General features: G+C 48.9%; 1 protein-coding gene across 4 annotated transcripts in view; it reads right to left on the bottom strand.

Moving 5' to 3' along the window:
- The window catches only part of ARMC9 (armadillo repeat containing 9), a 106494-nt gene that overhangs the window by 58032 nt on the left and 25138 nt on the right, over nt 1-23324 (bottom strand). For all 4 annotated transcript variants that reach the window (XM_056819950.1, XM_056819951.1, XM_056819952.1 and 1 more), the window contains exons 8-12: nt 21486-21643; nt 20348-20446; nt 4113-4147; nt 3646-3757; nt 2560-2652 (exon numbers count right to left, since the gene is read on the bottom strand). In XM_056819950.1, the coding sequence (XP_056675928.1) occupies nt 2560-2652; nt 3646-3757; nt 4113-4147; nt 20348-20446; nt 21486-21643 (497 nt within the window). The remainder of the gene's footprint in view (nt 1-2559; nt 2653-3645; nt 3758-4112; nt 4148-20347; nt 20447-21485; nt 21644-23324) is intronic.

Raw genomic sequence — 23324 nt, forward strand, 5'->3', positions numbered from 1 at the left:
ACTCCGCGGCATGGCGGGCCCAGGAACAGGGCGGCCCAAGACAAGAAACAGCGTTTCCTCCCTTAGAGGCAGGATAGAGGAGCCGAGGCGAGGGGGGGCGTGGGGGCGGTGGCTGAGGAGCAAAGCCGGGGCCAGGCCAGGGAGGGAGGGAGAAAGGAGAGAGAGAAGGCAGGAAGCCCCCGGAGGAGGCCGTCACAACTAACAGTCCAGGCTGAACAAAGAGGGAAACTGAGTCTAAGAGGTCAGGATCTGGCAGTCTGGGACGGCGCCAAGGCTGCGGAAAGGGCAGACGGGCAGGAGACAGCCTAGGAGTGAGGCGGGCCATCCGGTTCGGGGCTTGGCTCTCCGGTCACCTTGCAGGGGCCGCTGGGAGGACCAGAAGCCTGGTCCGTGGGCCGAGAGGGGAGGGGAAGAAGCCAAAGGCCAAGACTGGTTCGAGGGGAGGTAGAGAAGGCTGCCAGGGCCGGGGAATGAAGACGAGAAAGCGGCTGAGGGGGCAGAGATGGGAAGGCACGGGTCAAGAGTACAATTGGGGGGGCTGGGCTTAGAGGTGAAGGTCTTGGGTTCCGATCTGCCCTCAGACACTTCCTAGCTGTGTGTCCCTGGGCAAGTCACTTAATGCCCAGTGCCCAGCCCTTAACTCTCTCCTGCCTTGGAAATGATCCCACTGCAGAAGGGTTTAAAAAAGAGTACAATTGTCCTGGATGGGCCCTGAGAGCGAAGGCGAAGGAGAACCCTGTCTAGGAGCCCTCCGGCAGCCCACTGAGAGCCCTCTGGGAGCCCTCCGGCAGCCCACTGAGAGCCCTCCGGCAGCCCGCTGAGAGCCCCCCGGCAGCCCTCCGGCACCCCCCCCCGGCAGCCCTCTAGGAGCCCTCCGGCAGCCCTCTGGGAGCCCTCCGGGAGCCCTCCGGCAGCCCTTCAGGAGTCCTCCAGCAGTCCCCCGGCAGCCCTCTGGGAGCCCGCTGAGAGCCCTCCGGCAGCCCCCCGGCAGCCCTCCGGGAGCCCGCTGAGAGCCCTCCGGCAGCCCCCCGGGAGCCCTCCGGCACCCCCCCGGCAGCCCTCTAGGAGCCCTCCGGCACCCCCCCGGCAGCCCTCTAGGAGCCCTCCGGCACCCCCCCGGCAGCCCTCTAGGAGCCCTCCGGCAGCCCCCTGGGAGCCCTCCGGCAGCCCCCCGGGAGCCCTCCGGCAGCCCCCCGGGAGCCCTCTAGGAGCCCTCTAGGAGCCCACTGAGAGCCCTCTGGGAGCCCGCTGAGAGCCCTCCGGCAGCCCCCCGGCAGCCCTCCGGCAGCCCCCCGGGAGCCCTCTAGGAGCCCTCTAGGAGCCCACTGAGAGCCCTCCGGGAGCCCCCTGAGAGCCCTCCGGCAGCCCTCCGGCAGCCCACTGAGAGCCCTCCGGCAGCCCTCCGGCAGCCCACTGAGAGCCCTCCGGCAGCCCTCCGGCAGCCCACTGAGAGCCCTCCGGGAGCCCCCTGAGAGCCCTCCGGCAGCCCTCCGGCAGCCCACTGAGAGCCCTCCGGCAGCCCTCCGGCAGCCCACTGAGAGCCCTCCGGGAGCCCCCTGAGAGCCCTCCGGCAGCCCTCTGGCAGCCCACTGAGAGCCCTCCGGCAGCCCGCTGGGAGCCCTCCGGCAGCCCTCCGGGAGCCCTCCGGCAGCCCTCCGGCAGCCCTCTAGGAGCCCTCCGGCAGCCCTCCGGGAGCCCACTGAGAGCCCTCCGGGAGCCCCCTGAGAGCCCTCCGGCAGCCCTCCGGGAGCCCCCTGAGAGCCCTCCGGCAGCCCTCCGGCAGCCCCCTGAGAGCCCTCCGGGAGCCCCCTGAGAGCCCTCCGGCAGCCCTCCGGCAGCCCCCTGAGAGCCCTCCGGCAGCCCTCCGGCAGCCCACTGAGAGCCCTCCAGGAGCCCCCTGAGAGCCCTCCGGCAGCCCTCCGGCAGCCCACTGAGAGCCCTCCGGGAGCCCCCTGAGAGCCCTCCGGCAGCCCTCCGGCAGCCCACTGAGAGCCCTCCGGCAGCCCTCTAGGAGCCCTCCGGCAGCCCTCCGGGAGCCCACTGAGAGCCCTCCGGCAGCCCTCTAGGAGCCCTCCGGCAGCCCTCCGGGAGCCCTCCGGCAGCCCGCTGGGAGCCCTCCGGCAGCCCTCCGGGAGCCCTCCGGCAGCCCTCTAGGAGCCCTCCGGCAGCCCTCTAGGAGCCCTCCGGCAGCCCTCCGGGAGCCCACTGAGAGCCCTCCGGCAGCCCCCCGGGAGCCCACTGAGAGCCCTCCGGCAGCCCTCTAGGAGCCCTCCGGCAGCCCTCTAGGAGCCCTCCGGCAGCCCTCCGGGAGCCCCCTGAGAGCCCTCCGGCAGCCCTCCGGGAGCCCTCCGGCAGCCCTCCGGCAGCCCTCTAGGAGCCCTCCGGCAGCCCACTGAGAGCCCTCCGGGAGCCCACTGAGAGCCCTCCGGCAGCCCCCTGGCAGCCCGCTGGCAGCCCGCTGAGAGCCCTCCGGCAGCCCCCCGGCAGCCCTCCGGCAGCCCCCCGGCAGCGCCCCCCCCCCCCCAGCAGGCCCAGCAGCCGCCCCGCAGCCTCACGCACCTGGCGGTGGCTCTGGCAGTCCAGCAGGTCGTTGCTGATGTAGGCCTGCAGCACCGTCTCCCTCTGCTCTCCGGGGTGGGACGTGGTCAGACGCTGGGGAGGAAGAGGAGGCAGCCGAGTCCACGGGCAGCGGGCAGAGGCCGGAGCGTGCCAGCGCCTGGTGTGTGCCCTCTGGGGAGGGCAGACGGAGCCGGGCTCGGCTGGGGGGAGGGGGTGCCCGAGGCCAGGCCTGCAGGGAGGCCACCCATGGCTGGAGGGGCACCAGCAAGCGGTGGGGAGCAGGGAGCGCCGGCTGCGGGCTCAGGACACAGAGAAGCCCGACGGGCCGGAAGCAGGGGTGCCCGGGCTGCATGCGGACTCCGTCCTCCCCGTCTCTCAGGGGAGGCCTGGACGTGCCCCGAGCGCTCCTCTGCTCTGGCGGGGCTCCCCTTCTCTTACGGGCAGCCTCGAGAGCACAGAGCCTGGAGGCAGGGAGACCCAGGGCAAGGGCGGCCTGCGGTCCTAAGAGCCCGGCGACCGGGCAAGCCGCTCCAGCGCTACCTGCCTCAGTTTCCTCCTCTGGAAAGTGGGGACGCGGGTAGCACGTGCCTCCCAGGGATCCCATGAGGTGCTCTCTGTGAAGCGCTCTGCAGACCACACTGCGGCTCTGCTGGAGCTTGTTACATCCCAACCATCCAGGTGGGGGCGACCTTTCTCCCTCCCTCTCCTCCTCCTCCTCCCCCTCCCCCTCTTCCTCCTCCTCCTCCCCCTCCCTCCCCCCTCAGTCTGTCTGTCTGTCCCCCTTCTCCCTCCCCATCCCCCCACTCCGGGGCTGGCCGCTGCTTTCCGGAGGAGGAGGTGGTGCCGGCTCTAGAGCATGTGAAGTCTAGAACACGCGGCTGTTCCGCGAGGGCTCCCCTCCCCGTCCCTTGGGGGCAGAGCTCGGCCCCTCGGCCAGGGGGGGGGGGGCCTGGAGGAGGAGGCTCTGAAGCTGAGAGCGGGCAGGAGCGGGGGCCCCGGGGGGGCTGGGGGGGCAGGGAGGCGGGGGGGGGGGTGGCCAGGGGCCCCGGGGGGGCGTCCGGGGGGGGGGGGGCAGCTCGCACGCACCCATCGCAGGGCCTGCAGCAGAAAGGCCTTCAGCCGGTCGCTCCCGAAGGTCAGGTCCTTCTTCAGCTTCTCGTAGTCCAGGGAGGGCAGCAGGGGGACCTCCTTCAGCTTCCTGCTCAGCACCCCAAGAGGGGACAGGAAAAAGGGTCCCTGTGGGCGCGCCTTGGGGGCCTCCTGGGCCAGCCCCCCCCCAAGGCCTCTTGCCACGCAGTGACCCCGCCCGGGTCTGGGGGAGCCCGGGCCGCCTCGGAGCCACAGGAGGAGGTGGGGGGGGGCTTCTCTGGCCCACCATCCAGCCAGGGAGCCAGCAGGGGCCCCAACAGCTGGGGGGGCCCCAGAGGCTCGCGGGGTCACCGCATGGGTGTGCGCCAGCACACCCAAGTTCTGGGAGGAGCGCGGGGAGGCCGGGCTTCGGCCTCTGCCCTCCTGGGCCCCCCTAGAGCCGCTCGGGAACCGCCGTGACTTACCCGGGCGCCAGGGAGGCTCTCAGCATGGTGGAAGCCTGGGACGAGACAGAAAGCGCAGTGAGTGCCCGGAAGCTTCCTGGGGGGTCTCTAGCCCGTCAGCGCCTCGGGGAGGGCCCCGGAGGGTGGGGTGCCGGGAGAGAAGGCGGGGGCCGGAGCGGAGGCTCCTCTGGCCCCCGCTGGAGCCGCCCCCCCTTCTCTCTGTCGCCCGACAGACGCAAACTGAAATGGACAGACGGCTGAGGCCGGACAGGCGGACACTGGAGTGGGGGGGACGTGGGACACCCTGGCAGAGAGAAGAGGAGGGGCCGAGGCCATCCCTGAGGCCGGAGCAAGCTGGGGGAAGCTCCCCAGACCGGACGGTCCAGGGCGCCCCCTGGTGGCTGCCGCTGACTGGGCCCTTCCCCATGCCCTGGGCCTGGGCTCAGGTGACATCCCAGTGAGCTCCTCGGGAGGGCCCAGGGAGGCCCAGGGAGGCCCAGGGAAGCCCAGGGAGGCCCAGGGGGGCCCAGGGGGGCCCAGGGAAGCCCAGGGAGGCCCAGGGGGGCCCAGGGGGGCCCAGGGAGGCCCAGGTCACAGAGTGCCCGAGGCTGGGTGCAGCAAATGAGCAGCAGGTGAGCCTGGAGCTGGGAGGCCTGGGGGGGGCTAATGCTGGGGGAGCCCCCAGGAGTGGGGAGGAGCCAGCGCGTGACCCTCAATTCATGGCCGAGGGGAATCCCTCGAAGGCACCCCGAATCTGCTCTCCCTCCCCATCGCGGAGGGCCTTGCTCCTCTCGGCGCGCCGCCGCCCCCCCGTCCACCCTTCCCACCACTCCCAGAACCGCCTTCTCTTGGTGGGCCTCATCGGCCCCTCGGCCTTCCCTTTACCCGTCTGCCTGGGTCTCCTCCGTCCCAGGGTTGCGGGGAGCCTCCGGGGAGACGATGCTGCGAAGCGCCTGGCGCTCCGGCGCTGTACAAATGTCTGCCTTCTGACTCCTCTGCCGGCAACCGGAGCGCCCGGGATCTCGCGCCGGCCAGTCTTCCCGGCCTCCCGCGGCCTTCTCTGGGGGCCTCCCCTCCCCAGGCCCTCCCACTCTGCTCTGCCCCAGACACAGATACTACACGGGGCCTGAAGCACACTCAGATCTCCTCAGCCCAGGGAAGCTGTTTCAGAAAGATTCTGACGATGAATGAATGAATGAGTGAATGAACGAAAGCACGAAAGCATGAAAGCATGAAAGCCCTCCCTAGAATCCAAGATGGTGGCCGGCCGGCCAGGGCCAGAGCTGTGGGAGGCTCATGGGAAGGCCGTCCTTCTGGACAGGCCACAGGGATGAGGTAGCGAGCTGGGGGGCAGCCCTAGTTGGCGCGCGTTGGGGGGATGCTGGGCACTCTGGGCCGGCCGACCCATCCATCCCGTCCCCCGGGACCTTCCTGCCTCCTCCTCTTCCCTCTTTCTCAGAATCAGACCCTTCAGGCCTCGCCCTTCCTAGAAGTCCAACTCTGCCAGGAAAGGCCCAGCTGAGGAGCCGACGAATCACCGTCCACACACTCTGGGGGTCTCTGCATCCCATACAGCAACCTGAGAGCCGTCATTTGGAAAGGAGGAAAAAGCCGTCTGTTGTGGCCTCGGACACCAGGGGGCTGGCAGACGAGTCAGCCACACCGTCCGGAACTCTTCCATGAACACATAGTGGACACTTGGGCTTCACAGGACAGTGTGGCCATGTTTGCCAAGTGGCATCTGCTGCCCTGCTTTGGGTCCATGAGGGAAAGTGAGAAAAGGAGGGGGCCATTGGGAGGGAAGGAAGGAAGGAAGGAAGGAAGGAAGGAAGGAAGGAAGGAAGGAAGGAAGGAAGGAAGGAAGGAAGGAAGGAAGGAAGGAAGGAGGAAGGGAGGGAGGGAGGAGAGAGGAAGGAAGGGAGGGAGGGAAGGAAGGAAGGAAGGAAGGAAGGAAGGAAGGAAGGAAGGAAGGAAGGAAGGAAGGAAGGAAGGAAGGAAGGAAGGAAGGAAGGAAGGAGGAAGGGAGGGAGGGAGGAGAGAGGAAGGAAGGGAGGGAGGGAGGGAGGGAAGGAAGGAAGGAAGGAAGGAACGCAGGAAGGAAGGAAGGAACGCAGGAACGTCTCGATCCAACACTCTGACCTCTGCACCATCTTGCTGTCCAAGAGAGGAAAGATCTACTGGATCCAGTCAGGAGGGCCCTGGATTCCAATCCTGCCTCTCTCCATTTTACAAGCTGTGGCACCACTGATCTCTGAGTCCCTGTTTCTTCATTTGAGAGAATTGCAGTAGCTCACAGAACGGCCCAACTGAGACCCCGTGGAGGATCCCGGCTCTCGAGCTCCATTTTGTGCATGAGGGGTGTGAGAAGGGAATTTATATTTTGATTTGATCAATCAGGGATTTGGACTTCCATTTATTTTGAATTTGAGTCAATCAGCGACCATGAAATTGATCCCACAGGTGCTGCCCCCCCCCCCTCCAGTGGGGCCAGGCTAACTGCAGAACTGGGATTGGTTCCTGGGGAGTGATGTAAGGGGGCTATTGGTGTAATAAGGATTTATAAAAGCGGGAAGCTGGAGGTTATTTTCTGAGGCTGAGATTTAGAGACAGACACTGAGTTAAGCTCTCGATTACTGGCTTAAGGAAATTCTTCACTTCCTTTCTCTATTTCTCTCTTATTTTCTTTTTCTTACTAATAAATCTAGCTATTAGCAGTCTTGTGACTTAAGGGTTAATTACCATTTTTGGTTACCACCCATTCTAACCATTACAGGGCCTGAGGGCTGGATCCCAAGAGAACACGAGTGGCAGGGAGGGAGCCAGGTCCTCTGACCCCAACAAACCCTCTGCTCTGTAGGCCTGACGTTGGCCACCATTCCTGCCACTGGTGGTCCACCTTGTGGCCCTAACCCAAGAGCCGCAGCTCCCACTCCCAGCCAGGCTGGGCCCTTCCCCCCTGGGTCTGGTCACTGTCACTGGTTTGGGGGTGCAGGCCTCAGCATGGTGGTTGGACCACACGGAAGATGTGCCGTTCCTGCCGCCATTTCAGGCTCCCCCTTCAGCAAGCCCAGGCACAGACAGACGGTGCTCCACTCTGCCAGAGCCAATGACCATACAAGGGAAAGAGCAGCATCAAGGGGAGTGAAGTGAACACGAACAATTACTTCTGAGAATTCCAGGGCCAAAGCCAAGATGACGGAGGTGGGAAACCACCTCCCCATCCTCTCCAACCAACCTTGAAATAACGCTTCAAAACAAACCCTGGCGAGAAAGAGCCAATGAGGGGACAAAGTGAGGCCACGATCCTACAGAAAGCAACACGGAAGGTGGGCAGAGAGAGGGGAGCACAGCCCGCACCAAGGCCCCTTAAGGAGCTTCTACAAGCCAGCAGCAAGCCCCCCACCCCACTGAACCTGAGCCTAAGCCAATGACAGGGCAAGCCTGTGCCCACCCCATGAAGTTCCAAGCCCCAAGGCAATCTGCAGTGAGGCCCCAGGCCCTACTGCAGGCCAGGCCAGTGTGCCTCTCTGGTACAGGCCTGGAGGGAGGCTCAGAGCCCCTACCCAAGCCCAAACCAAGGCTCCAGGCCCTAGTGCAGGGTAGTTATCAGGGTGTCCAGCTGGTGTGAGCCCAAGGGGAGGCTCAAAGCCCTTGGCCAAGACTGCATAGAGATCCTGAATCCTAGCACAAGGCAGTTTTCACAGTGCGTCTGGTCTGTCTAAGCCTGGAGAGAGACCCAAGCTCAAGAAGAGGTTACAAGCCCCAGGGCCAGGCAGTCCACAGAATGATGATTTGATCAAGCCCAAAGTGAGGCCCAAAGCCCCTGACTAAAGCTGACCTGGAGCTTCAGCACAGGGCAGCTTGCTGCAGTCCCAGGGGGGTGATTAAAGGTGGCTGTCAAGAGTTCCCAGCCCATAGCCCATCACATCAACTTGGAAGAACTGAGACTGGCCGAGAAACAGTGCTGAAGAGACAACTCACCATGATGGTAAAGGTGAAAGTCAAGAAAAATACTAGGAAAATGAGAAAATATTTTTTAAAAAACACCAAACTATAGAAAATTTTTATAGAACCAAAGAAGAGCAAAGCAGACTCAGTAGAGGGCAATGAGATCAAAGCAGCCACATGCAAAACTTCAAAGAAAAATGGAAAATGGTCTCTAGCCTTGGAAGAGCTCAAAAAGAAATTAAAAAATCAAGAGAGGCAGAGAAAAAAATGGGGAAGAGAAATGAAAGTGTTAGAAGAAAATAATAGCTTAAAAAGCAGAATTTCCCCAATGGAAAAGGAGGTTCAAAAGCTCACAGAAGAAAATTATTTCTTAAAAATTAGAATTGTGGTCAACTAGAAGTTAATGATTTCATAAAGAGACATCAAGAAACAATAAAACAAAGTCAAAAAGATGAAAAAAAATGTATAAAATCTCACTGAAAAAACAATTGACCTGGAAAATGGATCCAGGAAAGACAATTTTAAAATTATTGAACTACCTGAAAGCCATGATGAAGAAACAAACAAACAAAAAACCAAAACCTAGGCATCATATTACAAGAAACTATCAAAGAAAACTGCCCTGATATTCTTGAACAAGAAGGTAAAACAGAAATGGAAAGAATGCACAGATCATCTCCTTAAATAAACCCACAAATGACAACTGCCAGGAATATCATAGCTAAATTAAAGAGTCTTTGAGGCAAGGAAAAAAAATGCTACAAGCAACCAGAAATAAATAATTAAAATACCATGGAGCTATAATGATTACAAAGGCTTTAGCTGCCTCCACATTAAAGAATAGGAAGGCTTGGAATATGATATTCCAGAAGACAAAAAAACTAGGTTAACAACCCAGAATCATCTATCCAGGAAAACTGAGTATATTCTTCCAGGGGGAAAACATGGTTATTTAATAAAATAGAAGATTTCCAAGCTTTCCTTATGAAAAGATGAGACCTAAACAGAAAATCTGATGTCCAAAAACAAGACTCAAGAGAAGCATAAAAGGGTAAATAAGAAAGAAAATTTAAAGTATTCAATAAGGTCAAACCATTCCCATGTGGAAAGATGATATAATATAATTTATATATATAATATTATATTACATATATATCATATTATTCACATCATATCATTATAATTTTTAAAAGTTTTATCAGTATTAGAGTAGTCAGAAGTATATAATTGAAAATCTGTTACCCTTAAGGGGAACTACATTTCCTGAGAGCTCACTGACTTCCTGTCATTACATACTTTCTGTAGATATAGGATAAATGGAGTGGGCGTTGAGGCTCCTCCTCTCTCTTTGGGCATGATACAGCAATCAGCAGTGATGGTGGTAAGTGGAAATTTTAAAAATGGCTAACCAGCCATGGGCATGTGGTTTTTATTTTGTTTCCTCTTTATTCCTTGATTTCTAATGATCATTTAATAAATCTCATAAAAATATTTTTATTATTAGAGATTAAATTTTTAATTTTTATAGTTGGTGACCACGAAGGGACCTTTTGAGGTGTTCCTGATACACCTACTACATTTAGAGAGCCAATAGTCACATTTTGCATCTGGTTTGGTTACCAAGATCGACTTACAGGCTCCAGTGTCCAAGAGACAATCATAGTATCAATTCCCCACCTTTAAGGTGACGTGAGGTTCCTTACTATAGTTGGTGACCAGAAGGTATGAGAAACCCTCTCAGTTTAAAAAAAAAGATGGCCTAGATAATTTTTTTTAAGCCACGTTTCTCCTGCCAAGGCTTTTTGCCCACGCCACCCATCCACCCTTGCAAACTCCAACTCTCTTTGGAGCTGCTACATTTTTCTTTTCTTACTTTTTGCCTGGTTGCTTGCTCTCCCTACTGGCTGGGCTATTTTTAGCTGGGGGACTCTTGGCAGAGAAGAGATAAGCAGCTTCTCTTGCCCAACTGCTTGAATCCATGTTCCTCAGTTCCTCACTCCTGACGCTGGTGTTGCTGATACTGCTTTTTCCAGCCTCCGATGGTGATTGCTCATTGGCCTGGCCCCAGCACCAGGCCCCCAAACAAATCTACTCCTGATCTTCAGCCTCCGACTGAGATCGTTCATCCAACCCCAGGCCCCAGCCCAAGTCCCAGTCCTGTTGGGCTGCTGGTAGCTTCAGCTGTACCTTCAGAATTACAAACTAGCTGGTAAAAACTGGGCTATTCTTTCCTTAGGCAACAAATAGCACATGGCTACATGGTCCACATGGCAGGGGACCACAGCGGGGGGAAGAGATGAAGGAAGTTACTCTTCCAAATAGGAAGTTGATTACAAGCATGGCGTACTCTATGAAAGAACAGTACATTGCCTATTTCAAAGTTTCTAACATTCATGAGTGCACTGATCCTTTTACTTCTCTTGTCTGAGATTCAGGGGAGAAATTCAAATCCCTACAACTCTTTGCCATTTGGGCCTGCCCAGTCTCTAAGATTCAACCAGTTTGAGATTTATCAAACCCATGTTCTCTCTCGCTATGGGAAATACCACAGTTCTGACAAAAGGAATCTGAATGGATAGAGAAAGGAACTTTACAGAGCCTGGAGGTGAAGATTTTAAGCCTTTTCAGACTCCATTGTTTTATGAAAGTCTCTGTATTTTATTGTATTTTGCTGATTGTTTTATTTAAGATTTAATTTTGTTGTTTTAAGTTCATATATTAATGTGTTCAATACTGTTCTGTTACACTGAATCATTTTAATCTACTATGTTTCAACTACTAGATATATTCTGTTACCTTTCCCCTATGACTACTGCACAAAATATTGTAAAAACTCATAAACAGCTTTTTTTTCTATTTTGCATTTGTTAATTGTCACAAAGATGATGGATGGACTCAACTTGGCTAATAACCTTTAGAGAATTTAATAAGTGAAGAATTTAATGGTGATTCTAAGGGGTCTTCAGAAATAATTTTAATCAACTAGTGGTTTCTGAATGGATGAGTTATTTCATATTTCTATTTTAAAGAATGCTGTTTTTTAAAGGCAGAGAAACAAAGAAATGTTCCTACCAAGATGTATCTATGTATCAGGAAGTAAAAAAAAGAGCTCCTGAAAAACCTCTTCAAGTTAATTTACTTCCACCAGAACAATTTAGATTTCTTGGTAATGTTCTAGACCCAAATAAGTTTTACTTTATTTAAAAATATATTTGCCAAGGTTGAAAGATTTCCTATGTCTGTAAAAACTGTGACAAATATCCATCAGTTCATAGTTTTTGTTTTTGTCATACAGCAACTTATATGAAATATGATAGTGGGTTTATAATTTACTGGGCTATGGTGAATTTTGGGGATTTTGGTACTTCTTTGAATGTGTATTATCTACTGTATTACTGTTTTATTCTGAAAATCATTTGCACTCACACAGTGGTAACATTAAAAAGGAGATGAATCTCATTTTTGGTTGAGAACCCTTTGTACTCTACATTTTCTTATCTGACACAGTGTGTCAATGATTGTAAGCTATATATTTTTGAATTTTAAAACTCTTTTATTATCGTTTTTGCTTGCATGTGAAATATACTACTTCAGTTTTTATTTTTTCTCTCCTTTTTGTATTTGAAGCACATGTCAACAGTATTGAGAAGATTTTTCTTTAACTTTTTTGATTTTGCAGCAATATAAGTTTAAAATATATTTGCCATAATGTCAATGCATATCCAAAAGGCTTTAGCCTATAAAAATTATGCCATTGATTGTTTAAAATTTTTTCATGGGATTTTGCTTAATAATTCTGTTTGATTCCAGGAGAAGGTAATACAAAAAAAGCCACTGCACAGTGCCAAAGAAGCACAAAGCTACTTGCATAGTGCCAATTGAGCACAAGGTCAAAGAGACGAAACCAATCCTACATGATGAATTGATGACATTCTGCACCTTTTAAAGAGTGCAAGGACTTGATCATGTGTGGGATTTGAGGTGTGGCACTTGACAATTGTTAAGATGCAGGACTTCCTTGTAACATACACTCTATATCAAATGCATATACATCAATTGTTCTGGCTAGAGAATCCTGAGAAAAATATGTAAAATCAGACCAGGAAATGACACTTCTCTATCAGTCCTTTTTTCTCTCTTATAGTAACTTCTTGTAGTCTTGGCTGCAAATGGGTAAGTGAAATATTACTACATTTTGTCCTATAGACTTGTGGGATAGATATTACTTTAGTTGGGCCCTGATTCAAGAACCTGTTATGGATTTATTTTTCTTTTACTTAGAATTTTTACACATAAGACTTTGATAGTCTATATTTCATCCAGAAGTTATCTTTTCTCTTTTATTTGGATTTTTAAAACATTTTTTACTTCTCTCGCCAATTGATTCATATACCTCATGACTCAGCAATGCATTCCCAAGTGATCCCTGTGTTTCTCAACACCCTCCTCATGAGGGAATGTATAATTATTCTAAATTTCAAAGTTTAAATTCTTTTTGAGAGTAATTTTAGGATAAGAAACATACTACCTCTATGAATCCAGAAAATGAACTCTTTGGAGAAGGCACCATGAAGATCCCTCCACAGACCACAAGCTACACCAGAAGATCAGAGTGAACTTTTGGATGTGGTGATTTGAACTGTGTGTGGTTGAATGCATTTGTTTTGTATGTATACTCTTATGCTGAAGGGGACTGCTCCCCCAAATTTGCTTTTTGTCAATGTGCCTAGCAATTATTGGTTTTGTTCTCTTTTCCTCTTATCCTCAAATTATTGTAATTTCAAAGTTGGTATGTTTACAAGACCCTTCGGAGAAACTAGTCTTCCTTGGCTCTCGGGGGGGGGGGTATAATTGAAAATTTGTTACCCTAAAAGGGAACTACATTTCCCAAGAGCCCTCTGACTTCCTGTCATTACTTACTTTCTGTAGACAGAGGATAAAGGGAGTGGGCATTAAGGCTCTTCCTCTCTCTTTGGGCATGATACAGCAGTCAGCAATGATGGTGGTAAGTGGAAATTTTTAAAATGGCTAACCAGCCATGAGCATGTGGTTTTTATTTTGTATCCTCTTTACTTCTTGATTTCTAATGATCCTTTAATAAACCTCATGAAAGATAATATTTTTATTATTAGATATTAAATTTTTAATTTTTACAGAAGGAATATAAATAGGCAGAGGGGGTAGCAGTAAGATCATTAAGATGATATAACATTAAAAAAATGGGGGCAGCTGGGTGGCTCAGTGTATTGAGAGTCAGGCCTAGAGATGGGAGGTCCTAGGTTCAAATCTGGCCTCAGATACTTCCCAGCTGTGTGATCCTGGGCAAGTCACTTGACCCCCATTGCCTAGCCCTTACCACTCTTCTGCCTTGGAGCCAATACAAAGTATTGACTCCAAGACGGAAGGTAAGGGTTTAAAAAAAAAAGATGATATAACATTAAAAAAATCAAGGGGTAAAAAAAGGATTGCATTGAGAGAAAACGGAAGACAGACATAGAATGGAGTATATTATCTTACCTAAAGAGGCACAAAAAACTATTACAATGGAGGGGAGAATGAAGATGGTGATGAGCAATGATTAAACCTTACTTTGATTGGAATTGGCTCAAAGAGAGAATAATGGCCATTCTCATCTGGGTATAGAATCCTACCTTACCTTATAGAGAAGTAGGAGGGGAATAAGACAAAGAAGGGTGAGTAATATATGGGAAGGAGAAATAGAAGTTGGCGATTAAAAGCAAAACATCTGTGAAGAGGAATAGAAGGAAAGGGAAAAGAGCAAAATCAAAAGGGGAAAAAGATGGGGGAGAATACATAGTTGGTAATCATAATTGTGAATGTAAATGGGATGAACTCGCCCATAACATAGAAGTAAATAGAAGAGTGGATTAAAAAACAGAATTCTACAATATGTTGTTTATAAGGAACACATCTGTGGAAGGGAGACCCACACAGAGTAAAGATAAGGACCTAGTGCAGAATTTAATATGCATCATTTGAAGTAAAATAAAGCAGGAGTAGCAATCATAATCACAGATCTAGCTAAAGCAAAAATAGATTTAATTAAAAGATATAAGGAAGGTAATTACATCTTGGTAAAAGATACCACAAACAATGAAGTAATAATAAAAATGTGCCAAATGGTATAGCCTCCAAATTATTAAAGGAGAAACTAAATTAGCTTAAAGAGGAAATGGATATCTATACTAGTGGGGAACCTCAATCTTGCCCTTTCAGATGTAGATAAATCAAACCAAAAAATAAACAGAAAGAAGTAAAAGGAAATGAATGAAATTTTAGAAAAGTTAGAACTAATAGATCTCTGGAGAAAATTGGACAGGAATCAAAAGATTATACCTTCTTTTCAGCAGTACAAGGTATATACAAACTGACTATGTATCAGACTATAAAAACTTCACAATCAAATATAGAAAAGCAGAAATACATGCATTCATTTCAGATCATAACATCATAAAAATTATAATCAATAAGGTTTCATGAAAGGAGAAGTCAAAAACTCATTGAAAACTAAATAATCTAATGTAAAAAAAGGGGTGGATCAAAAAACAAATTATAGAAACAATAATTTCATTAAAGAGAATGACAATGAAGAGACAACATATAAAAATTTATGGGCTATATTCAAAGCAGTACTTAGGGGAAAATGTATATCTCTAAACATTTACATCAATAGAATAGAGGAAAAGTAGCTCAATGAATTGGGAAGGCAACTAAAAAAACTAGAAAAAGAACAAATTTAAAATCCTCAATTAAAGACTAAATTGAAAATCCTAAATCAAAGAGGAAATTAATAAAATTGATAGCAAGAGAATCACTGAACTAATAAATAAGACTAAGAGTTGGTTTTATGCAAAAAACAAACAAACAAATAAAATAGAGCATCGGTTATTTTGATTAAAAAAAAGAAAGAAGAAAATGAAATAACCATATCAAAAATGAAAAGGAGTTATTCACCACAACTGAAGAGGAAATTGAAGCAATCATTAGGAGCTATTTTACCCAATTGTATGAGAATAATCTGACACCCTATATGTAATGGATGAATACATACAAAAATATAAATTGCCCAGATTAACAAAAGAGGAAATAGAATACTTAAATAATTCCATTTCAAAAAAAGAAACTGAACAAGCCACCAATGAACTCCCTAAGAAATCCCCAGGGCCAAATGGATTCACAAGTGAATTCTATCAAACCTTTAAAGAACAGTTAATCCCAATAAATATTTAGGAAAATAGGCAGAGAAGGATTCCTACCACATTCTTTTTATGATAAAAATGTTGTAGTTATCTATGCTCAGGAGTAAACACAGAGAAAAAAATTACAGAACAATTTCATTAATGAATATAGGTGCAAAATTTTAAAATAAAGTACTAGCAAGGGGACTCCAGCAATATTATCACTAGGATTATTCACAATGAACAGGTGGGGATTTTATACCAGGAATGTAGGGCTGTTTTAATATTAGGAAAAATGTCAACATAATTGACCATATTCATAGCCAAACTTCCAGAAATCAGAAGATTATCTCAATAGATGCAGAAAAAGCCTTTGGCAAACTACAACATGCATTCCTATTAAAAATACTAGAAAGAGGGGCAGCTGGGTGGCTTAGTGGATATAGAGGCAGGCCTAGAGATGGGAGGTCCTGAGTTCAAATTTGACCCCAGACACTGCCCAGCTATGTGACCCTGGGCAAGTTACCTAACCCCCAATGCCTAGCCCTTACTACTGTGAAAGGGAATTTTTTCATCTTAACTTAATCAATCAAGTCCTTGGAGTGCTCCACTCTTTTAACTTAGTCAGGAACTTGAGGATCTTTTTGATAAAAGTTCACACCCTCAGAGGATAGGAGGTGGATCCCACAGCGCAGTGCCAGGCAAATTAAAAAACTTTGATTACTGAGATATGATGGGGAGAGCTGATGGGTGGAGAAAACTGTATAAGTGGGAGCCTCTGGGATACTCATGCTTTTTTTTGGTGGTTTGGTCTTTTGGCAGCTGGTCTTTTGTAGCTTAGTCTGGTGTGGCTCAGTTTGATTAGGCATTCAATTCTGCCTTGGATTCAGTGTTGGTGCTCAAGGAGTTTGGCTTCTTTGGCTCTTCTGTCTTCGGTGGGACACTGTCTTCGGTCTGGAGGCATTCGGATCAGACTTAGGGTATTTAGCTAGGCAATATTTTCTACCTCTTTCCTATAGTTCCCCCTTTAGTATCTACCTTGCTATAATAAAGCTACTAAAGCTACTAACAGCCTTATGACTTAAGGGTTAATTTTTATAAATGGTGACCACAACAATTTTAAAAAATTCTTATATTTGTCAAATCCATTTTTAATTATTACACTACTCTTCTGCCTTGGAACCAGTACATAATATTGATTCTAAGAAGGAAGGTAAGAGTTAAAAAACAACCTACTAGAAAGTGTAGGAATAAAAGGGCTTTTCCTTAATGAAAGAAGAAATATCTATCTAAAACCATCTGCAAGTATCATCTACAATGGGGATAAATTAGAGGCCTTCCCAATGAGATAAGGAGTGAACCAGGGATGCCTGTTGTCACCTCTATTCCTTAATATTGAACTGGAAATGCTAGAGATAGCAATTAGAGAAGCAAAAGAAATGGAGAGTTAAAGGAGACCATGAGGAAGTCACACAATCATTTTTTGTGGATGATAGGAAGGTAAGGATGATATTAGAAAATAAGTGTTGTTTTATTAGTTTAGAGATAAGAAGTAAAGTGGCTGCCTGAGAAAAGAACTGGAGTTTTAGGCAGAGCTGGGAGAGCGTGTTGATTTCAGATGTTGAGAGTTACAACTGTTTTTCTGTGTCAATTACTCTCTCTGGCAGTTGGCAGAGACACATTCTCAGAGACTCTCTCTTAGGGCTGGAGGAAGTAACATCTTTGCCTATGTCTGAGGGAAAGATCTGAAGGAGCTCAGTTTTTTCCTTTCCCAATTTGGGAAACACTATTGACTATCTATTCTGGTTTTATAGATTGTTTAACTCTAAGAAGACCAAAGAAAAACCTGGTCTTTGGTTATCTTAACAGACTCAGATTCCTAACTTGATTCTTGTTGAGACTCAACCAGCTAGTCTTTGCTATTTTATAATTTGAAGGTGAAGTTAAGATTTATAAGGATAATAGTGGTAGTTTTTATTTAGGTAGTATAAATTTGGATTGGTTAAATCAGGGAGGAGTAGTATAGTCTGTGAAACACAGGAGAAGCGATTCCTTGCGGAACCTGGGAGTTTATTTGGGTAGATTTAGAATCCCTTAGAATTAGAAATCCTTAATTATCCTTATATATTTCAATAAATACTTTATTTTATAATAAGAGTCTCTTTAGCGTCCTTGCACCTGACCCTGAAGGGAAGTTCACATTTGAGCTTCATTTCATCACTGAAGATACTTTTGATTACATCTACCAAAAGTATTTCAACAGTTTTGAACCTATATTGGGATAGTTTTTCCATCTAAATGTTTTATTTTTATAACTCGCCAATTTATTTTTACAGTTTGGCAAGCTAAATAGGACAAAAAACCTAACTGTCTAATTTTAAGGGTCCAACTGTCAACTTGGTCTGTTGGAACCGTTAGCCTCAGCAGGGGGTCTGTGGAAGCAGCTACAGCTGAGTTTCACTGTGAGCTATGGTAACAATGAGCTGAACTCTAGGGGGATACAAAATCCATCTCCCAGTCAACTTGATACAAACAATCTGTACTCTCAGAAAACCTGGTGAATTAGCTACATAAAATCACGGTGGGATTTTCTCTATTAGATATGACTTTTCTCATTTTCACTATTGTACCAGAATTTATACAAAATGTACTTGCCTGTGACTTTCTAATGCCATTACTCTCACTGACGCTCCTACAACTAATCTCTTATATCGTTGTGCCACTATTGTTTATCATGTGCTTTTACATGATGATAAAATCTTTGGCAGTTGTGTTTAAACATTTAAAAGCAAGCATCAAGCAAGCTACTGCAAAGAGTGATCTAATGTTAATAGTGAATTATCTAGAGACTAAACTGGATAGAATGCAAACTCAATATGAAGAATTACTCAAGGCTAAAGGGACAATGGCAGAAACTAAAGAATATGAAGCAACTAAATTAGATAATCCAACTAAATTAGAAATGGAAATTAAAGCATGAGAAAGCAAACCAGCTCCTATGTTCCCTCTAAGGGAGGTACCCATAATATCCCCAGAGCATGATATAGTGAATCTCATGTGCCACAAAAAGTTTACAAAAGCTGATATAGACCGTTTTAAGAAAAATACTCCATCATATGAAGAAGAATCCATAGTAGTTGGAAAGCAATTTAAACTCTTAGTTAAACTTTACAATTCTTCTTATTTGGACTTTGACATCCTTATGGATGAATTATTAACAAAAAGGGAGAAATAGCAGATTATACAAGATACTAATAATAACCTCCAAATTGCTGATTGGCCAACTTGGAATCCTGGTTGGGAATATAACTTTTGTGGCATATAGAGACTTAACTACAGTTAGGGAGGCAATAATTAAAACTATGAGGCAAAATTCCAGATGCCCAAGAGCCTGGTCTAAATTTGAGTGCCTAAAGCAGGAAGTGGGAGCGACTCCTTCCACTTTCCTTGATAGAATTACTGACTGTGCAGAAAAATGGATTGGGGGGGCAGCTGGGTAGCTCAGTGGATTGAGAGTTAGCCCTAGAGACGGGAGGTCCTAGGTTCAAATCTGACCTCAGACACTTCCCAGCTGTGTGACCCTGGGCAAGTCACTTGACCCCCATTGCCTAGCCCTTACCACTCTTCTGCCTTGGAGCCAATACACAGTATTGACTCCAAGACGGAAGGTAAGGGTTTAAAAAAAAAAAAGAAAGAAAGAAAGAAAGAAAGAAAAGAAAACTGGATTGGGTTGGATACTTTAACAGATGAAAACGTAAATCACATTTGCAGGTAGTTTGTAAAAAATGCATGTCCTCTGGTCCAAAATTATTTTTGGAGTAAATGTCCAAATTGGTTTGCTATGGGTCTTGAGGAAATGTTTTCCAAGATGAGAAAGATAGGCAATCAGAAGAGAAAAATGATATAATTGATAACTTAACCAAAGAAATTAGAGAGTTTTAGCTGCACTAAGAACTTATGGACAACCCAGAGATAATTACAACCCTAGACAATACAGACAAACCCCAAGATGTTTTCTTTGTAACAGACCTGGTCATCTCATGAGAGAATGCAGATTTAGGGGAAAATTCTTTGGACAAAGCTTCAGGGGAAACCGAGGCAATAGATTTAATCACTGTAATGGATTCAGGCAAAAAGGATATAGAAATTATGGGCTTAATAATGGATTTAATAATGCATTCCAGTATGGAAGAACAAACTACCCAAATTATTTTGATACTGGATGCTACCATAATTCACAACAAGCTGCAGACCTGAATACCATGCAAGAATATATCAAAGCAGTATCTCCCAGCCTTTACCAAGAGACAGCTCAAATGGGGATGTGATTTGGATAATGTTGGGTGATATTATAAGTCAAGTGGGAGAACACGGAATCATATCTGGCAGATCTATGGAGAAGGGAAGAAATTGGGCCCAAACGAGAACGAGAGCATCACAAGATGTAAAATGAATAGTTTAGATTATATTTGGTACCAATGGGATCGAGATTAGAAGGGAAACAACAAGCTGGCAAAATTTTTCTCCTAAAAGTCTCACTTCTCAAATCTATCAGAACGAAGTCAAATTTATAAGAAACTAAGTCATTCGCCAGAGGACGAATGGTCAGAGGATGTGAACAAGCCGTTTTTAGATGGAGAAATCAAAGCCATCAATAATCCGATGAAAAAATGCTCTAAATCGCTCTCAACTAGAGAAATGCCCGTTAAAACAACGCCGACCTACCGGCCTGGCCCAGAGGGCAGGAGGGCAGCAGTCGATGCTGGCGGGGACATGGTGCAATTGGGACACGGACGCATGGTGGGGGGAGCGGCGGCCTTGTCCAAGTCTTCTGGAGAGTCATCTGGAGCTACGGCCGGGCCGGATCCAGCCACACCGCCGCTGCTTGGCCTCCCAGAGGGAGGAGGCCCCCCCGTAAACTGAGGGACAATTGCGGTGGTCTCACTTTGCTCCAAAAAAGAGCTTGAATGGCAGGGACTGGCCTGAGTCAGGGGATGCCCCGGGGGCTGCCGGACACAGCCGGGCTGGGCTGGAGGCTGCCCTGACGGGTACCAACCCCCCCCCCATTTCCTCCCTCCGAGCCCCCACTCACCCCCGCGGCCAACTCACCGTTCCTGGTCTGGTGAAGTCGATGCTGTGGGCCAGGCTCTGCCTCATCTGGTTGCTGAAGAGACGGACACAGACGCTCTGCAGATACTCCGGGGTGATCTGGGGGGACACGCACGGCAAGTGAGGGGGATTGAAGGCCTCTCCTTGGCTGCTGCCATCTGTCTGCGTCTGTCTGGCTCTCTGTGGGTGGCTTTTGGAAAGTTGTCACACAGAGTGCGAGACGTCCAGCCTCCCCCCGGCTAATTCTCGTCATCGGGGTCCAAGAGGGCCGGGATTGCTCCTCGGCGCCTCTGGCTGACCTGGAGGCTCGCCTGAGTCTGTATGAGGACGGACCACAGTGGGGATGACCGCTGGAGGCGCAGGAGCCCGGCCTTTCTGAGCCTCGATTTCCACATCTGTGCAATGGGGAGGAATCCCCGTACACAGACCTCTTCTCTGACAGGGCCCAGGGCCCGGGACGGAATGCCCGAATGGGCTTCAGATGAAGGCTGGGAAGCCATTTCTTTTTTATCCTTTTCAATTTTAAATTTATTTAGTTAATTAATGTAGAATATTTTCCCATGGATCCACGATTCACGTTCTTTCCCTCCCCGCCTCCCTGCCCCCTCCCGTAGCCAAGGAGCAATTCCCCCGGGGCAATCGGCTAGTCTACGTGGGGTTCTGCTCCCCACGTCCCCCGGAGGGCCACCCGAGCTGCTGCTCTCAGCGCCTCGGGGGAAAGGCTGCTCTCCCCAGGAGCTCCCCGGCCCAGAGACAAGGGAGGGTACAGCTCAGACCCCCGATGATGCCCCAGCACCAGAGGAGGGGCCAACACGGGGAGGGCCCGGGAAGAGGCAGGACGACCCTCCCCCCACAAGGCGGCAGCCCCAGTGGGGGGAAGAGCCCTGCGGTGGGGGGACAGAAGGGGCAGGAGGGCCGAGCTCGGGTCTCTCCCGGTAAATGGCTGAGGCGCTGTCCTCAGGAGTCATCCTGCGGGCCCTCCGAGAGGACAGGGATGAACCCCATTTTACAGATGGGGACCCTGAGGCTTCCTCCAGGCTAGGCAGGGTTGGGCCCTTCTGCCCAGGGCTTCACTCCCTCCCTGCCTCCATTTCCCCGCCTGTGACATGGGGCTGATCTCCGGGCTCCCCTCACTCACCATCTTGCCATTCACGGTGGCCTCCAGAGAATCCACTAACTCGGCCGTGACGCCGATGAGGTTGTGGTAGTCGGCCTGGATCTTGTTGTGGCGCTTCAGGTACGTCATGGTCCTCCGCTCGGCCTCCACGAGCTGCTGATGCAGCTGCTGCAGCATCTCTGAAAAGGGAGTTTGGGCGTCAAGCCCGAGCGGGTCCGGCTCCCGGGGTCCCGGGGTGGGAACGCGCAGGGGAACAGGAGCGAGAACAGGCCGAGGAGCGGCCTCCGCGCTGCCCCAGGAAACAGACCCGGGGATGGGCTGCCCTGCTCGTTTGATAAACATCGCGGAAGCTGCTGGTAGTCTGGGGGAAGATCGCGGCCCCAAGGCCAGCCTGGGCACGTCGGCGCTCTCGGGGTCCTCTCTAGAATGACTCTGGGAGACACGAGGCGGCTGTAGCTAACGGGGGCAGGAGCGCTCCGGCGAGCCCTCCTCGGGGACACAAACCAAGGCGCCGGGGATTTCGCTCTGGCCTCTGAAAACCTGAAAGCACCCTCTCAAAGGCAACGTAATCATTATTCCTGGGCAGAAGCTACCAAACACGACACCAAAAAAGGAAGGTGTTGACTTCTAGGATCACCATTTCCAACCAAGTCTGACATTAAGCAGTCGGCACAGAAGGGAGGCCCACAGGGCCCAGAAACCAGGAAATCAGCACATACACGCTTTTCCCCCAAGAAGAGAGCTTGTCTAGGCAAGGCCAACACCAATGGGGAGCCGGCAGGCAGTATTTTAAAAGTTGGTCATCTCATGGCAGGGGGAATTGTCTCCAGCTCACAGATGGGAAAATTGTCTGGCAAGGAAAGTCCGTTAACAACACTGGGTGGTTTCAGGGTCCTGGAGCGACCTTAGCTTTTGTCTTTCCCTCCCTCCATCCCGCTTTCCTTCTTTCCACTTTGAATATGATATTCCAAAGGACAAAGAAACGAAAACTACAGTAAAAAATAACCTACTCAGCCAAACGGAGTATGGTTCTACAAAGGAGAAAAAGAATATTTAGTGAAATAGAGGGAAGGCCAGAGCTGAAGAGGAAATCTGACGTTCAAACACAAGAGTCAAGAGAAGCAACAAAAAGTAAACATGAATAGGAAATCATAAAGGGCTTAATGAGTAATCTATCGACATGCCTATCTGGAAGACGATACACATAACTCCTCAGAGCTTCATCATTATTTGGGCCATCAGAGTTAGTTTACTTAATGGGTGTGAATCTATTAGGTTAAGAGGATCTCAAAAAAAAAAGGAAGAATATTAAAACGGGGGAAATGGGGAGGGAGGGAAGGTGACTTTTTTTTGAAGCAGATCGTTCTTGAGCCTCACTCATCTGAACTAGTTTAAAGAAAGAAATATAATACATAAATAAAAACTTTAAAATATCATATATATATTTTGTCCTCACACCCACAGTTGGGTATGGAAATCCACCTTACCCAACAAGGAAGTAGGAGGGGAGAGGACTAATGTAAAAGGGAGAGGGTGGCAAGAGGGAGGATAGATTAAGGGAGATAGTGATCAAAAGTGAAACAGTATTGAGAAGAGGACAGGGTACAAAAAGGAAGAATAAATAGAAAAAAAGAGGATAGAGTTTGTGATCATATCTGTGAATGTGAATGGGATGAACTTGCTCATAAAATGGAAGAAGATAGAATGGATTAGAAACCAGAATCCAACAACCGATAAGAGTTAGAGGGCTAGAACAGAATCTATTATGCTTCAATTAAAGGGGGGAAAGTTAGGGTAGTAATCATGGTCTCAGATGAAGCAAAAATAAAAACAGGCCCAATTAAAAGAGATAATCAGAGA

Source organism: Monodelphis domestica, chromosome 2 (genome assembly GCF_027887165.1).
Source record: "Monodelphis domestica isolate mMonDom1 chromosome 2, mMonDom1.pri, whole genome shotgun sequence".
Classification (NCBI taxonomy): domain Eukaryota; kingdom Metazoa; phylum Chordata; class Mammalia; order Didelphimorphia; family Didelphidae; genus Monodelphis; species Monodelphis domestica.